This window comes from Chrysoperla carnea, chromosome 3 (genome assembly GCF_905475395.1).
Source record: "Chrysoperla carnea chromosome 3, inChrCarn1.1, whole genome shotgun sequence".
In the NCBI taxonomy this organism is placed as follows: Eukaryota; Metazoa; Arthropoda; class Insecta; order Neuroptera; family Chrysopidae; genus Chrysoperla; species Chrysoperla carnea.
This window is the reverse complement of record NC_058339.1, coordinates 30691311-30711110: the sequence shown is the minus strand read 5'-3', so window position 1 is coordinate 30711110 and position 19800 is coordinate 30691311. Positions and strand designations below refer to the sequence as shown.

The 19800-nt window shown below is 29.1% G+C and overlaps 1 protein-coding gene across 1 annotated transcript in view; it reads left to right on the top strand.

Moving 5' to 3' along the window:
• Window positions 1–1807: 1807 nt before the first annotated feature.
• The window catches only part of LOC123295550 (frequenin-1), a 45332-nt gene continuing 27339 nt past the window's right edge, over window positions 1808–19800 (top strand). Inside the window, exons 1-3 of the mRNA XM_044876937.1 lie at window positions 1808–1871; window positions 12315–12339; window positions 14135–14183. Coding sequence (XP_044732872.1) covers window positions 1808–1871; window positions 12315–12339; window positions 14135–14183 — 138 coding nt within the window. The remainder of the gene's footprint in view (window positions 1872–12314; window positions 12340–14134; window positions 14184–19800) is intronic.

The following is a 19800-nucleotide window of genomic DNA, read 5'->3' as shown; positions in this document are numbered from 1 at the left end:
ATATTTTTCAATTTTCTAGTGATAAAAATTTAATTTATTTAAAATAGATTTTTAAGGCGTTAAATGTTAGGGGATCTAATTAAGTACATAACAGTTTCGACTTTTTTATTATCTAACCGGGTGGATAAAATCAATATCTGAGATAAATATGTGGTTCTTAAATATATAAAATTGCAAGGACGCACGGACCGTTAAAGACAACATAATTTCTACTTTTAATTTACATTACCATTTAAATTTAATGAATACATATTTAAGCAAATAAAAAAATTTTCTCGACAAGTGGTCGACATGGTTCTAATATTTTAACGAAACTTTCTCCAAAAGACACTGCAAAGTACCAAATGTACTATAAATTTAGAAAAAAGAGAATGGATTATTTTCTTTTTAATTATTTTATTAAAATTTTGCGTCAAAGACTGTTTATTAAATCGAAAACTTATGAAACAACCTTGATTACAAACAAAAGAGGTTCAATTAAAGTACAATAGCAAATAAATCTGATAAGTGACTGCATCGTCATGACAAAAAGTTTACCCTTTTCTATAAGCGTTAAAAGCAAACAAAAAATGTGGGCAAACATACACGTCATTTGTTTTCTTTTTTGTTTAAATAAATATGTCCGTGTTTGAAAATTAATACAAAAAATATACTGTTTTGTTCTGTACGTCTCTGATATAAATTAGCAGTGCTTAGTCGGTGTGGTACTGAAGTCGTGTGAGTGCGACCCCTGTAGTCCGAACGAATAACTTCCCAGAGGGGGAAAAACATTAAAAAAGGTCTTGTAAGCCTTTATAGATTATTCTTCGAACATGTACTGGAGCTTATGCTGGAACGATCATTATCTCCATAGATAAATTATGTGTTTTATTCACTTTTCAGCTAGATTCTGTTTATTCAGTTTTTTCCAGTTTTTTATTACCATTAAAAAACGGCTCCACTAATTTTGCTGAAAACTCTTTCAGTTCCTAAATACGCGATTACGCGTCGAATAAGCTCAGTCACGTGTAAATGTCATAAGTGGTTCCGAAATAATCGAGGCGAAAGAATCCGAACGAATATGCGAACATACGCACATACGTATATACATACTCACACACAGACATCACATTGAAAAGGTTTGATTCGGATATTGCGGCCTTGAAACCGCAAAAGTATGTAAAACTGGAGATTTTCAAAATCGGGTAAATTTTCAAAAATTCCTCTGGGAAGTTAATAAATTCCATTCATGTAAAAGTAATATTATTTTTAAATCTATAGTTAAAAATTGAAAAACTAGAATCTTATAAAGCATTATGAATAAAAAAATAGTTATTATATTCAAAATAAAATAAAAATCATACAAAAAATTCAATAAAATTTGACGATAAATTATTTCTCATTTATTATTTAATAATAAGCAAACAAAACTAAATTTCATTTTTCTTTCTTTTCTTTACAGACTTTGGTTGATTTTCAAAACTGACCACATATCATACAAACACATCTCATAAAGAACAGAGAAAAAAACCATCATAAGAAGAATTCAAACGTCATCAGTCAAGAAAAACCAACGAAAACAACATTTATATAACATTTATAGTGAGAACAAAAAATATAATATAATAATAATAAAATTATGATTTCATAAGAAAAATTAATTAAACGAGTGTGGTATTGTTGTTTTTATAGAGTTGTTTGTTGTTTGTTTTTATATAAAAAAATATAACTTAATAGTGTTCTTGTTTGTTTGTTTTTGTGTTTGTTTAACAAATATTAATAATAATAATAATAATAAACGTAATATTATTGTGATAAAAATAACAAAATGGGTAAAAAAAACTCAAAATTGAAGCAAGATACAATCGATCGATTAACGACTGATACATATTGTAAGTATTTTGTATTATAGTTATTTTTTAATATTCATTGAATCGCAATCTCAAATGAAATCTCAAGATAATGTGATTACATTTCTTTTGTGAGGAGAGGTCATGAAAACGTCATATTTTAAATAATTTTTCTTTACTTTATGAAAGCTGGTTTAGAATTAATGGTTTTAATTCTCTCTAAAAAGGGTTTAGGTCTCTCTAGCTACTTATCCAAAGTAAATTAGCACACAGAAAAGGCTAAATTTGCCGTTGGAGGCACGGAAAACAATGAAAATGAGGGTATTTAATCCATGAGTAAAGAAAAATAACTTCTCGATATGTACTTATGCTTTAAGCCTCTAAACAAGTGGGTATTCATTATACCGATACTTTTCTGTTAAAAATTTTACTGCCCAACAATGGTTGGGCTATCTTTAGATACCTCCTTTTCCTTATTTGCTAAATCTGGAACAAACAGCTATAATGGAAACAAACCGATTAAATTATTTTACTAGGTTACATCTTTTAATTAAGTTTGTTTTTTTAAATGAACAAAAATATATAGCCCTGACGAAATCGAATCTATTTAAATCGAATCGGTGAAAATATCCTTAATCAGTGGAAAAGATAAAATGTCGAATGTTAAGAATATAAAAAATAAACTACATTATGTTAGCAGTATTTATAGTATTTATAGTAATAATTATTAGCAATATCCAGTTCTATTTACGTTTTATGTTTAGATAAATAGGAATTTATTTTAGTATTATTGGAGATATTATATTTCAATAAACAACCATATTGATTACATCGCACCATATTATTTTTCACAACTTTTGCTACAAAACAATTTAAGACATTGCAAATATACATCGTGCCGCGAAAAGGAAATGGTAGACTTAAAGCTTCAGGGAAGCGCCTACTTACTTAAAAAAGTCAATGATTTGAATATTTTACCCTAAAACAGGATAATTGGTTTCATACTGGAAATATAATCGTCAAAATGCTGTAGGCGTTTTTTAAAGTTTTGTTGTAATGTAAAAATCATGGATTCATAATCTTAAACTGCGTACTTTGCTATCTTCATCGTAATAGTTTGCATCTGAGTACTACAACTCTGGTGGGAAAACCAGTTTTTAAAACTACCATACTTGGCTCCAAATTTTTGTCACTACACTCTTATGTTGAACTTTTTTGATACAACGGAATGAATCTGTGGGAAACACCAACAATATTGTTGCTTACGCCATATTGACAGTGTGTGGATTTAAGCACCAGGTGGCAGAAAGTATACTATTTCAGCGTCAAGTATCTAAACATTATCCATCCAAGGGATTTGCCTTATTTTATTGAATGGCTGAATATCGTTCAGGCCGCTGGTCGAACGCTACCGATTAGTAAAAAGTCTAAGCTATTTATTGAACGACTAATTAAGTCAGTTGGCAGCGACATATATGTTTATAATCAGAAGGTTCACTCTTTAATATAAACTACATTCATTGGCAAAAATGTCTCACCCAATAGAAATCTAAAAGAAAACAGTTGATGTTTTTATTTTTAATGGTAGTTTATTCAGTTACTTTTCTACTCAAGACCTAATACGATAGTGACAAGTGATTTGTAACGTGCCACGTATTTATTGTAAATTGTAGTCATAATACCTTGTTAGTTGTTTACGTTTTATATTGTTGTTTATCCCAAAGATTACTTACTGAATTGTGTTTTACCAATGTTTATTATTGTTTAGTAAACGATATGAAAAACTCGTTGAAAATACGTACATGGACTGCCAGTCATGAAGATTTTCCGTATATACAAATTTACAATATATATGCTAAATTTTTCAAAAATGGATGGGAATCTTAAAAAAGAGGAATTTTTTTTTTTATTTTGTAGAGATTCTGATTCTCTGCCTAAAAAAATCAATCTCCAAAAATAATATTCAAAATTTTTTGTTGTCAGCCTCGTTTTTTGGTACCTGATTTTGCTGCTTTTTAAGGCTAGGAGGATTGATCTATTTTGTCAAGGTTTGATAGATTTTTGACGATCATAAGCAAATAAAATTATCTCTAGATCAAATAAAATTTTTATCAAGTACATGTACCCTTTCTTACCAACAAATTTTATTGCAAAGACTAGTTTTCCAAATAAATATTGACCGACCTGGGCGCTTTATTGGGATTACACAAATTTCTGTTTAACTATCAATCCATGTAGGTACGTATTCTAAGATGAAATTCAAGTAGTAAGGCGTTGCCATGATTTAAGACGTTGCGCATCGGATAAACTACTAAATTATTTGGATACAGGATAATATTGGAGTTTATTACATACTTACTAATACGGTTAGTATTCAAGTCATTAATTTACTTTAATCCTTTTCTTAAGTGGTTTGGAGTATTTGCCATGTGTTTAACCAATTATTCATTACTATATCTATAATTCAAACCATTAATTTACTTTAATACTTTTCGTAAGTGGTCTGGAATATTAACAATGTGTTTAACCAATTATTCATTGCTATCCGATTGGTTAATATCATTTTAGGTATGAGCATATAATTACGATTTAAACATTGGACTGCACAAACCTTTTTATTTGCATTGAAGTAAGATATTACTAATTTTTGTCCGCAGTTGATCTATGAAATTTTATGGTATTATACCTAGAAGTATTTTGTCCCTAATTTTCCACCAACAAATTACTTTAGAATTTTGAAATACTACAATAAAATTATTAAGAACAATTTGGATAATTTTTAATTTCTTATCTTTTAAAATATTTACTAATGCTCTATTTTTAATGGTCACATAGTTTTTTCGGTTCCATAACGCTTGAAAATGATGACAGCTAAATATAACTCGGATAACTCGTTATAAGAGGTTTTCAAGAATTCTTCTTATAAATTATTATAACGATTGATTTTTAACTTTTTTTATTATTTTTCCTACTACTTATTCTATATTGTGTTCCACTGAGAGTGTATAATATTATATATGAAAAAAAAAAATCATTTCTTAGATGATTTCCACAAGACCTATTTCCACATATCGTTCGTACATGTGGATACACATTTATTACAGATGAATGATCAAATAAAAATATAAGCTTGTACAACTATTTAACTCTATATAGTACCGAAATACAGTGGCGTGCCAAACATAAACTCAGTAAGAGTGCCTACCCTACTTAACACAGATAAATATTTATAATATTGTGTAGCTAATATTATTTTATCTATGAATAGTAATTAGTTGTTAATATCAATAAACAAAAATTCTTTATCTACGCCAGTAAGATAAAGAAGTTGCTTAGAATATTGTTTTATTCCTATATACCGATTTTCATGACAAAATTCGAATTTTTGATTTTATCATGATTTTGGTCCACACTCATAATTATTAGAAGTTTATTGAAATATTTGAATACAGATCACTATTAAATTATCAATTTGTCCAGTTTTTACATAACATAGCACACTAATTATAGATTAGTTTATTTTTTAATTTTGCATAGTATGTAAAAACTGGACAAATTGATAATTTAAGAGTGACATTTTTTAAATATTTCAACTTGTAAAAAATTTGAGTATGGATCAAAATAATGAAAAAATTAAAATTGCAGATTTTGTCATGAAAAACGATATATGAGTTTATAAAAATATTCTAGGCAACTTTTTCCATTAATTTTTTTTCGATAAACACAATAATACAATGACACAAGTAGCGCACACAACCTTATAGACTAGATAGACACTGTCTTTCTTACTTCACGACAAATTACAACACATTATTAATGATTTGTTCTGGTTGTGAGCTGCTATATTATCAGGTACTTAAGATTTTAACGTTGAAAATAGTATAAAAAATGGATAATACTCACTGCGAAAGATGTTCAGGCGTCCTAAAGGGATAATAATTCGAGGTTGCAATTACCTACATCATTATTTAATCAACACGACGGTGAGCAAAAACTAACATGAACTATTTTTGGTTAGATAATAACTCTTAAAAAGTTCTGCCTACCCTGTCTAAAAACTGTGTGGACGCCTCTGCCGACATACATACATACATACACACATACATAAAAACTGTTACATCGAGATATAGAAAAAAATGAGTGGTGAGTCAAGTGATGATCATTATATGATGATAATGATCATAATGATAATGATAACATACTCGACGACATTAACGATTGTAACTACAACTGGAATGATAGATAATATGATAAAAGAAAATCAATAAATCTGTATCACCAAACTCTAAAAATATAATTTATTGTTAAACGAAACGATTTATCATTCAACAAAATATTTTTAACTTACTGTGTGGTGCGTCTTAAATTTCCACCCTTTGTTTTTAAGAAATTTTTAGGAAAAACATTCACCTATTGGCTATACGCAATCACCTTTAACCGTTTGACTACTGACTGTAAGCTTGTGGGTTCGAATCCAGGCAGCGACAGTCTGATCAATTATAATTCATGGGGCGGTAAATTGATCACATTGTCGTCGCTTGAATAAGAATGAAGTAACCAACTTTACCCACATCATTAGTTCAAATTTCAAAAGCAATGGCCGCCATTATGAATTTTAAGGATGGATTCAATTATTTGCAAGTCTATTGATTTAACGTGAAAACGATTTTAACAACAATTGCACGAAATCGTGTCTTTAATAATTTTTCCACGTAAATCAAATATTTACAGAGGCAGTTGGGGTTCGATGTGTTACCCTTTTTAAGACAATATTATTTAATTTTATCAGTGTATAGTATTCAAATTAAGTTTGAACCACTATGTAATATGATGCCATAAATATCATATGGATAAAATTGATATAACTAAACAATAGTACAACACTATTTTATTTTTACTATCCTAACATATACCTAGCTAGAAAGCTTTCAGAGCTCTCAAGCTGTATGGAAACTCAAAAATGTTATAATATAGAATAAAATAAGTAACAGCAAACATAAAAAAAACTAACAATTTATACATAGAATACACCTTAGAATATAACAAATCCAGGTGCTTATAGTCTTTAAAGGGTAGGCCAATTACTTTCGAACTATGTAAATTATTAATAAATTACAAAAAATTTTATTCATTAATTATGTTCTTTTACTTAATTTTGTTTACAAATTTTAAACGTCAAAGTCTTTTAATTCAAATTGACGCTCTTTATAATACAATATAATAATAATAAGGTTTAACCTCCGTTTCTCTGACATATACATCTATAACAGAGGCCACCCACATCATTATTTGTTAACCTTTATTTATTTACTTACAAACATATTTACAATTACATTTTTGATGTGGGTGGAGTCGGCTGCTTCGTTCTTATCCACGCGACGACAATGTGATCAATTTTACCGCCCTCATTAATTATGATTTATCACACTGCCACTGCCTGGATTCGAACCCGCAACCTAAGTCTAAATGGACAAACAGTCAAAGACAAACGCCTTAGACCGCTCGGCCATTTAGGCTCTATAATACAATATACTTACACACAAAGAATTGTCAAGTTAAAAAAATACTCACGTATCATTAGTTGAACCCGAGTCAAAGCCCTTAACCAACTAGCCTCAATGTGTAATTTTTTCAATTCAAGTTGAAATCACTTCATTCCTGTTTTCAAAATATTATATTTTTTCGCTATTAGTCGGAAAATATCTAATTCTGAACGTCTCCAGACATTCAAACTCACAATTTCAAAACCGGTTAGTGATATCAGCCCTGGTTTCGTTAGGATGGCAACTTCACCCTTATTTAATAATTTTTATTTGATTCCAAGAAGTATTTGACTCATTTTCATTTGACTTATTAATTCTCCTCTAACTTTTTTTTTTAAACACTGTAAATATTTTCTCAAAACGTAATAATATCGAAAACCTTGTTAATTTGATTTTCAGATTGAACAAATAACTTTCTATCAGAATTGGATAATACCTTCGTATACCAGTCAGTCAGTCAGTCAGCAAAATGTTGTGGCATACGTGGTTACATGTTGTATGGGGGTAATATTTATAGATTTAAATGAACATTCATATCATGATACTCATACGACGTAACTTCGCATACAGGTATACACACGTACACAAACACGTCTTCATGTAAAGTATTTTAACAGTTTTATAACGTATAGCTCCGAACATCTATAACAAAACACCTGGGTATTCTTTTTGATATCCATAGATAGAATATTTAAATCATACTTCTTGGGGTTGGTATTTATTTTTTGGTGGTAATACCAGCGAATACGTATCAGACGAGTAACGACATATATAAGTAGCTATTTCAGAAAATGCAATAATGTATTGTACACTCAATTAAATTGCAAGTTAAGATCCATTATTAATAAGTAAGAAATGCGTAAGGGATTTGAAAAGTACTTGCAGTCTATCGTATTTTCAACAGTTTCCTGAAAGTTGTGTTGGCCGTTCTTCCTACTCTCTCTGGCGTAAATCTTCCGAGATTTATCGTAAGCTTAGCATGTGTGTATTCGCCACGGAATATTTTCAAAGTTTAAGAGTAGGCCTTGCTCGAATTAACAAAACAAAGGTTGCGTTTTTATCGCATCAATGAACGAGTTGCCTAAACGCTTATGCCATCTGCTCTCTGATATTTTAGATTCAATATTTGACTCTGTACTCTATTTACTTTTTTGTTTATACTCTATTTTGCGTTAAATCAAAGTTCGTGGATACATCTTTATTTTGCATCCTAAAAGTTGCAATTTTGGTTTGTTTCACGACATTCAATTATCTTCTAGCTATAATAGCAAAATGAAAGCAAAGTCATCACATTTATGTTGTCGCTAGTAAAAATGTACGTAGCCCTGTGGAGAAATGGTTCAAGAAAGAACACCTACAGATATTTTCCTGTCATTTTGAGTCTTAAATTGTAGTTTACCTGAGTAGAATTAAAATCTCTACGTAGCAATTTCAACGCACTATTTCAAAAAAATCCTGCTACATACGAAGCTTTGAACCATGTTAATCAATAAATAGAGTGGTCTATTTTTTATTAATTGCACAGCCATATCCTTAAGGTTGTTGTAAATTTATTAAGGCTCACTTGACCGATTTGTATTTTTATACATTGCAAAAAATGTATTATGTTTATTATTATTTATTATTTTTTACTGTTTTCAAGAGAACCACACGCAGAAAATAAATTACATTGTACAAGTGAAATATTAGGTACCACATTTCAATTTTCAAAATAATGTGTCCGTTGAACACGAAAATATAATTTTTTTTTTTAAATAATTTAACAGTTACGAGTGAAATTTACAGAATGGAAAAAAAACCGACAAATGTGGTTCTTTCCTTGTAACTTTCTTCCAACTGTATCAATTTTCTTGAAACATATCTAAAACACTATCTTTTAAATTACCAAAACAAAAACAAAAAAGATCAACAAAATCGATTCTTCCGTTTAGAAATTGAAGCCGCAGCCAATCAGACCAACGCAACTCTTCTTCCCCAACCTCCTTTATTTTATTTTTATTTTCACTTATATGTAAAAAGATTTTGCTGCTTCTTCTATGTTAATCATATTGGAATTCGAAATTACACGACGAAATTTTCAGACGGTTTGTTTTATTTTTGTTTATTCAGAAACTTTCAAATAATATATAAAAGTAGATAATCTAATTTAATTAAGTTCATCAAAATTTTATCTAGCATCATTAAACTTTGAAGTTGAGACTATGAGAAAATTAATGAATTTTGTATTGCAGTATAAAATAAGTTTGCATCTCTCAAAATGTGTTGAAGAAGAGTTCAGTATCTATTCATTTAAATCAACAAATGTGTTTATATTATTCAATGCACAAAACTTTTCCACTCGTCACTTAAGTTTTCAAATACCGGGTGTTCCTGTAAAAGCTACTAAACCAAAAATTTTATAGGTAACTTTATTTAAAAAAAATTACTAACAAAAAATGTGCGGTCTGGTCTCACTTATTATATTAAAAACCAATTATGATTTTTCTTTTTCCTTTGACGTTTATTTCTTTCTCTTATAGGCTAAAAGCTCGTGCCATTTTATCAGAAATGTGAGATGCTAATTCAAAAAGTACTACTCACAAGTTCACTTGCGTTGACTACTTATATGTTACTACCCACAAGTAGTCAAGTGTATTTCGCTACATGGATTAGAAACTTTTTTGTTCTCGCAAGCAAAAACTTTTGTATTATTCCCGTGATATTTCGAAAAACACTTCAGTGGAGCATTTTGATGTAAGAAGAAAAGTCCCGTATTTGAAAAATTGAAATTTTGGCTCGTGTACCATTGTTATTTTCATGTTTGTCTAGACAAATAAAATGAGGAGGATACCCGATATTTGCACATTGAAGTAATACCTTTTACGATAGCTAGCTAAAGAGAATTCATTGATTAAAATTGACTTTGTTTTGAATAATTAATGAACTGTAAAAGTAATAGATATCTGTGTGTAATATTATATAGTACACTTTACAGGTTTCTCTGACTAAACTAATTCATTTGAAAATTAATTGACTCGATAATTGTTCATTATATAATCATTTGGTATATTGCTTAGTAATTAAGTTTATACAGTGGTCAAGTAGATGTTCATGCCAATATCTCAAATCATCGGGAATTTGCATTAATAGAGGTTACGATATAAAACTTAATTTTTATACCCTGTACATATATAATATAAATCCAAGTATACTAAGTTTAGTACCAAGTTGGTAACGCTTAAAATTATAAATGCTACTAATTAGTCCATTTCCTGTTGTCCGTAACACGATAACTCAAAAGATAAAAGAGATATCGAGCTGAAATTGCGTGCTCATGACGTTGAGTTCGTAAATGAGCAACATAGGTCAATTGGGTCTTACATTCGTAGGACCCATCTTGTAAGCCGTTAAAGATAGAACAAAAGTTTATATATAAAAAATTTTCCTCATAAGAAAGTAAAACAACTTTTGTTTGCAACATTTTCCGTAAACTTCACTGTTTACCAGTGAGAGCGCAAATTAGGACAAAACTTTGCTGTCCACTTTCTCCAAAACTATAAAAGATAGAGGATTGAAAATTTGCAAGTACCTCTACTTAGTGGTTTTAGTGGTTTTGTAAAATATTCTCGAAAAATGAAAAAAATTCTAGCAAATACTTTTGAAAATTTTTGAATTTTTCTATAAGCAAAAATGTGGGTCGAAAGGCCGCCATATTTGTGTTGATTTTTTTTTAAACTGCTCTAGTTTATGAAAACTAATGAAAGCACTGATAATTCAACACACTGAACTATATAATTATGATTCAATCAGCAACTTTTGTTCTGAGTTCACTAAATACTCAACACATAATTTGTAATTAATATCGACTAAAGTAAAGTAGATATTTTATTTGTATACTTGTTAATATATGTTATATATATTTTGTAGTATATATAATCTACCCAACCATAAAAGTAGAGTTATATCGCATCCTATTACATTTTAATATTTATGAATTGTAATTGAGTTTAATTATAGATTATCAAACAGTATTGTATACCAATTATTTACTAAAAGCTTAATTGTGTATACAAATTAAACGCAACATTAATAATTATATATTTTGATATATAAAAGACTATATTACAATACAGGGTGGGACAGCGATGTACAATGGTAGGGTGGGGCAGCGATGTTTTTAAAATAACATAAACAGCTTTTAAGAAAATTACGTAAATTGTACCTTTAAACTTATAAATTGTATTTTTAAAGATTGGAAAATGACTTTCTGTGAAACTTTTTCGAGCGCACCCTAAAATATTCTTTGGATCATTCTGATCAAAAGCTCTCACAACCACAAAAATTTTTAACGCTTAGTTTTCGAGCTACGGCTGATCAAAGGTACGATTATAAAATAGTTTAAGTATGTGACTAGGAAAATGGCGTTCTGAGAAACTTTTTGAAACAGCCTCCAAAATCTTCTTCAGATCGCTCTGATTAAATACTCTCATGGCCACAAAACTTTATAACGAATAGTTTTCGAGCTAAAAATACATTCAAGAAAATAAGCTAAATATTACAAAGCAAAAACTACCTCCAGTAAGTTGACATCTATTTAGACGTACATTTTCTTTAAGACGAATAAGATTTATTACATTCCACAGAATTTTAATCACCAACTGACAGTTCCGTTCTTTCAGTGCTTCAACCTCTGCGGGTCAGTTATCTTGCTACCGTTTCGCTCTCCATGAAGCCTCTTTTGCTTAAGTAAACCCACAAGAGAAAGTCAAGTTTAGAGATCCAGCTAATTAAGAAGTCAACTTCATTTAGTTGAAATTTACAATTTATTTAAACATTCAATTTTAGTATTTTTTTTTTTTTAATTTAGAAAAATTGATTGATTTTAAAATATATAATGTGTCAATTATTTCTATAACAGCTTTTTTTTCAATAAATTCATGCTTTTTTTAAATTTTTGTTCCAGTTACCGAAAAGGAAATACGACAATGGTAAGTTTTTTTTTTCTAAATTAAATATCTCTATAAAAACTAGCGAGAAAAAGAACTACTTTAGCCATATATTTTGTAAAAAAATTTATTTATGGCAGTAAAAACATTTAATTTTTTATTCCTTGAAAACAGATTCCACTGCAGAAGGTAAATATGCTGAAAATTTTACCGATGACAAATTTATAAAGAATAGAACAGACTAATTTGTCGCTCGATTATTTGTCCAAAAAATTAAGAATTTAATTTCCTCTTATTCTCTTTTTATCTCGTTTCTATCGTCTTATGCAGCATTAATAGGTTTACCGTAATTTTTTGTCTCAGAACACAGTGGTGGGGCTGTGGTGATCCTCGTGATTATGTCTCTATGCTTGATCTTATTACTGGAATAAAAGAAAAAATAACTTTTATAACTTACGTTCTTGAGAAAATCCCTCAACATTAATTGATTTAGTTTCTTAAAATGGTGTTCAATCTTACAATCAGATTCCTGATACCTACACAAGTAAGAAATGCTTTTATGATTTCGAATCTGCATGCCGAAAAAGGGTTCAAATGAAACTGAAGTATATACCTATACTACATTTTATCTACGTTTGTGAAAAGTTATTTTCACTATCAAAAAGACAGAATTAATTTGGATATAGGATAGTTATTTACATTACAAAATAAATTTCGTAAAATTTGTATTTCATGTAATATGTTTATGCCGGTATTACAGATTCCTATATACCCATATAATAATAATATATGTTGATAATATTTGTACATTATAAACTATGTATACAGTTTGTACAGAGAAATATTTACTTTCGTGTACAATTTATTTGAAAATTTTACATGTACAAGATAGCTTACGGACTCTTCTTATTATTTTATAATTTGCAAATTTCAATTTCAATTTCAAAAATTTTATAAAAACTATTTCTTATTTCTTGCTTCTCTTTTTTATACGTTCCGAACGACCTCAACACTTCAAACATGAAAATCGCGCGATTGAAAATTAAATTGAAAAATTTTATATTTCGAATGGTCTAAAAATTGTACTTAATTTTTTTTATACTCCCAATATAGAATTTCACATTCTGTTTTTTTACTGACTGCCAGACAAGTCTAATAATACGCATTTCCAGCAGTCACTCACTGATTACTTAAGCCTCATTCATCCCTGAAATTACCTAATTACAAACTATAGATTGGATAATTCGATTAAAATAAGATACATTAACTACATTAATAATTAATATAATCCACAGTTTTTTAACTTTCTTTAACAGCTTCATCCGTTTCGTTTTTATAGCACGCGAGCTGGCATTTTCGAAAGTGAATTTTAAGTGGTGGAACTTCAAATATTGCCTTCCTTAACGATAATAGAAGTCATTTATTTATTCAAATAAAGGAACCTCTAAAGTTTTCGGAATTGATTTAGACTTAGTCGAAGTTGGACTAAAAAAAAATCAAGCTTTTTATTTAAGATTGCCTTGGTGCTCGTACATTCTTAAAGCATGAATTGTTTTATTTTTCGTTTACAATCGCTAGGAAGGTGTAAAAGTTTTCGTTAATTTATAAGAAGTATGTGCCTTATGCGTGGTAGACCTTTAATAATTGTATGCCTATGCAAATCGTGACAATATAATATCGGGATTATAAATAAATTATTTAAAGGAGCAAGTTCCATTAAGGATAGGATACTCTGTACGTGTTGAAATATTCATTTAAGAAATTTAAATTGAATTTAAAATGTTTTTTTAATTAAAAATTGATTGATATATAATATTTGTTTTTACTTTGTTCGCAGGCATAAAGGATTTTTAAAAGACTGTCCAAATGGATTGTTAACGGAACAAGTAAGTAAATATTCATTACAGTTGATTAATAAGTATATAAGGGTTGTTAAGTTTATAATTGAAAATTCACGTAATAATTTTATGTTATGTATATTTAAATTTTTAATTTGTTATACGCCTAGTTCTTATTTATACAAAACGTTCGGAAATCATCTGACGACGATTATTTACAAAATATTAGATACATCAATACCTTGGAAATTGAAAAAGGAGACAAAATAATGAATTTCATTTATTTTTCTATTATTTCTTTTAATATTTATAGTTTTTAAATAAACATATTGTAACTGAATAATCTCTAATTCCTAATCACTACTCTTAGGGATTAGGATCGATAGTTTGGCCACTATGTTCCTTATCACAAGTTATCGTTCTGATTTGTTTACTAGTTGAGAGGTAAAACCAAAAACCTACATGTAGGTAACTTAGGAAACTAAAACAATTCCAATCGATTGCGGTTGCCATGAATTTTGAGAAAATGCAAAAATATTAATTACATTTAACTCTTAATTTGAAGTTTTTGTTAAAATTTTATTTTTTATCGTTAAAAAAATTGACTTGTGCAAGACTAACTCTTAATCAGAAGTTAAAGATAACCGAGATAATTTAAAGAAAGGACAATGAAATTTTTATGTTAGATCATAATTAATATTCCGATCAAACCAAACGTAGGGTACGCAAATATTGGGTTGACAACTAAACCAGAAGTATGTCTTTTTTAAAATCAATTCATTCATAAAGTTAAAACTAAAAGTAGCTATAAAATTTAATTATTTAAAGAATCAAACAAGTATTTGAAAAATATCTTGTAACTAAAAAAGTACGCTGAATTTTTATGTTCCAAGGTGCGCAAGGAATATGGTTCCTACCGGGTGTCATTAAGACATCTCCCGTCTTTGTAAATACCCCTAGGTAGTTAAAACCTTTTTTAACATTCCTACTTAAATTTTTTTTTATTTATCACCTTTATTACCTTATTGTCCTCGTGTGGCCATTTTCATGCAAATTTGTTTTAACGATTTTAAAAATAGCTATTTTCGCAGCTTGTTTCAGGTACACTCACTGTCAAAAAAAGTGCCACAGTTAAAACATTCTAAGCGTACTCATCATATGTTATGTTATAATAGTAACACTTAGAATGTTTTAAAACGAGCATTTTTTGTGACATTGAGTATATGTGCACAATAAACATTTCATCTTTACCTAATTTCAGTATGAAATAAACTTTTTCGTGGCGCACTAGCTTTATATCAATTTGTTGTTGTTTCATAAAATAAGTATTAAAAACAAAAATATTAGAACAACAATATTTTTATAAATTTTATAATCGATTTTTAACGGCACCTTAATAAATCGTATAAAAAATCATAAAAATAATAAAATGCGAATCAAGAAAATCATATAAATTACATCATGAATATGAACACCGAGAAAAGTCATTATAAAATCGACGTGGTATAAAGTCATGATATAAACATAATTTATAACTTTAACATCATCTCTAAAGCCTACTTTACACATTACTTACGAGTATATATTATTATGCAAGCTTTGTTCGCCTACAAACCAAAAACTTCGAGTTTAAAAACCACCCTCACAAAAAACTTTTTTTTTGTCTTTTTATATTTATGCTAAACTTTATTACAACATTTATGAATTTGTTAATAGAAAAAGTTACTTTTTTGTGTGCTATTAGTTTTATGCAACAGTTTTATAAAAGTATAGAGAAAAAAATAATCATTTGCATAATGAAGGCACGTAATATATTAAATACGAAAAAAATGAAAATAAATAAGGCAACTAATAAATGAAACAATGGTTACGGAAGGAAAAGTATTTTGTGAAAACTTTTAACAGGTATTTTAAAAAGTTCTTTTTTGTGTAATCCGAAATTATTATCCCATTATACTCAGGTTCGTAAAATTTTTAAAGCGTATTAGTAACTTCGAAATGTTTTAATTCATTTCTAGAGTTCCAAACATATATTTTAAAGAAATAAACTTTATTCATTAGGAATATTATGCAACAGATTATTTTTTTAAAATTATAAATGTTTTTTAGCAACCTTTTATTTAACTCCACTTTTATGTCCTGGAAATATGTAATCAACATTTGACCTCCTTTCCGATTTTCGATTGAGTTGAAATTTTGCATACCTACATATGTAAATCGGATGCCAATGCTTATTAATTCCATGGCACATTTACATTATGTGTAAACCACGATAAACGATCATAATGTACCATGGTTCACACACTAATGTACCTAGAATCAACTCCACCTGCAGTATTTTGTAGAGCATGCTATCGTTATATTTCACTCTAGTGAACTTCAGCATAGAATTTATGTGGACATTATTTCTGTGTATTAGAGAATGAGACTTTTTCTTCCCATGCAATAAAACAAAATTTAAGGCATATATATAACCACGTTAAATGGTTTATTATGTTGTAAAATTCAAAGTACATCAAACAAAACTAAATCGCATTAACAACCAGTCTTCAGCTACCCTGCATTCTGATAAAATACAGTCCAATTAGCAGTAATTTCTACCTAGAAATGGAATTATTCAAGGTATATTTGACTCTAGTTGGTACAAACATCCTAAAACAGACTAAATGCTTTGGTTGTAAAATCACTTCGTATTTATATATTTATAATTTTAATATAAAACCAATATACTTTTTGAATATTTTGTAGGTAATTTATATTCATAAATAAATAAATACAAAACTTTTTGAAACAAAGTAATTGTAATACGCCTAAAGTTTAAAAGATTAACTGCTCTTTCTGTGTTGTGTTGTCTTTGTTAAGTTAATACAGGAAATATAATATTTAATTTATTATTCCACCACCAAGTACCAGTTTATAAATACTTGGAAATGAGTTGTGGTGGTTTAGCGAGCACGAAGCAAATTGTGCTCTTCTTTTTTAGCAACAAGCTACAATAAATGAATTATTTCAGCAGTAATAATTATTCAATATAGTTAATTTGTAATTTGTTACGTGTTTTAGTTTTATTGCCTCGATTATCTCGCGAACCAGTTACGACATTAACACGTGACTGGGCTTATTCGACGCGTAATCGCGTATTTAAGGACTGAAAGTTTTCAGCATAATTAGTTGAGCCATGTTTAATGGTAATATAAAAACTGGAAAAAACTGAATAAACATCATCTGAAAAGTGGATAAGACCTTTTTTTAATGTCTTTCCCCCCTCTGGGAAGTTAGTCGTGTGGACTATAGGGGTCGCACTCACACGACTTCAGTACCACACCGACTTTATACTGCCAATTTATTTTCATTGCTTTTGTGTTTTAAAATGGTTACAAATAATTAGAAAAATATAAGGGTTTTTGACTTATGGCGTTTTCAAAATCGTATACTTCTTGACTTCGTCCTGTATTTTTTTTTTTAAATATAGAGAAGACTTTTGGATCTATAACGTGTTGATGCTTAAATATATTTTACTTAATTCACATTCAGCAATAAAATTCATTGTTATGATAATTTATATTTTTTATTTCCTTCCACCGCGGAAATATTTTAAAATATATCATACATGCTAAATATTATTTTCAAGTGAATATACAGAAAATATATTTACGAACCGTAGAAAGATTTTTCTTAATAAACATCCTCCATAAAGCTCAGTTCATATTAGTTTGAGAGGCATTTCTAGAAAGTTATCACCAATCGTTGGCTCATACGGAACTAATTAATGCCGGGACAACCTGGTGATTCAAATTTCTTATCTTATGCAATTGGATATCATGATTACCATTCATACCGGAATAAAAGTTTGTTTAGTCCAACACGGTCACTAAAATTGAACAATATTTTCAATCCCTCACAAAGCTTATTTCTCTGGAAACAGGGGTACCGTATATTCAAACTTCGTAAGTAAGTCCATGAAGGGGCCCTGAAAAGATTTTCTTAAAAATGTTGTCGAAAGTATGGAATTTTTCTAAGAGAAGCTCAAAAATTTTTGAATTGAATCACAGGCATACATTTGATGCTTTTATACTTGTCGAACGCTTTGAATCATGTCTCTTCGATGATGCATATGTTACAGTCAAACTGGCAAAATCGGTCAAAGGTTATTTCATTTACCCAATAATGTTGGTCAAAAGTGCTTTTGACTAACTGATTTTTGCTTATTAAATTTAATAATCATTAAAAAACCATAACGTAATTCTCTTTTTTCCAAACTTTAGTGTCAATTTTTTAAGTGCTTTTAACCATTTCGCAATATTAAATAAATAGTTTAAAACCCGCATATCCATGCTTATTCGCTCATGAAAGAAATTGCAAACCCGTAGATCAGTGACTCAATCACAAGGTTAAAGCAAGGCCCAAAAATCTGCAAACCTGTGCTAGCTCGACCTCATTAAAGGCATGGCCAACCCGTGGGTCAGTGAGTGAACGCAGACGCAGGTTAACGCGAGTCGTTTTTTACCGAGTAATTTTGACCGAAGTTGTTTTGTCTGGTACCATTACACAATTTTGGGAGATTTAAATTACGCAACAACATTATTGGTGCACCAATTTTTAGATAAGGTGGTATTCCCGGTGGGTTGAGTGTGTATAGAAACTCGGCAGGATAGTGAACAGTATCTTCTACCTCTATGACTGTATGTACAGAAATATAAACTACAAAAAATCCGTTGGGACAACAAATATCCGTTGGGATAGGAATTCCGTAAAATTCTTAGTTGATGTCTATGTCACGAAAGAGGTAAGTATGCGAAATTTAATCGAAAGTTAATCGGACTGATAGTTTCGAAGATTTCGTGATGAGTCAGTCAGTGGTAATTCGCTTATATATTAATAACGTCAATTCTTGGACTACACTTCAACGTATAGTTGTTTTTCATTGTGTAGCATCATCAAAATATGCAGATCACTATCGGATATGAAAAACAACATTCTCTGGTTTCAGGTATCCCACTCTTTTTTTTCGCATATGATGAAACTGTATTACTCCGCAGAGATAGAAATGTTATTTTTTTGTTTTTTAGTTTAAATATATGAATAAAAATTTGAAAAATGATTATAATGTTGTTTCACGTAGAACATTTTATATTTATAAATTTATTTTACGTCGTATTAGGGAGGGAAGAGTTTAGCTACTTTTTGTTTTATTTCTATTTTAATAAATTCTGACATTTTTCATTCAACAATACGTAGGTACTAAATTTATTATTATATTTTACCAAAAACAAAGATTTATGGTTTTTATACCAACGGGACAGTTATCATATTCAAATTTGCTAACCGATTGTACTGAACTCTTTGTCTTTATGCGTACATCTACAAATTTGACTGTTGATTTGCACAAATCAGTGAAGCCATACACAACCATGGGTGGGTCGTAATATTATGCTCTGATTGATAAAAGGCATTGTACATTTTTTACAATTATGCAATTTGCATAAATTTGTACAAATTGCATAATCTATCAATAAATAAATAGTGTTTTTAATTGTGGAGCATGGATAACTTTAGCCTTCAAATTTAGAGTACCGAACAATGGACAAGCTGTTTAACCTGGTATAGACAGAAAGAGTTCTAACATTTCTCACTATTTTCTTATCAGAACAACAAAAAACAATAC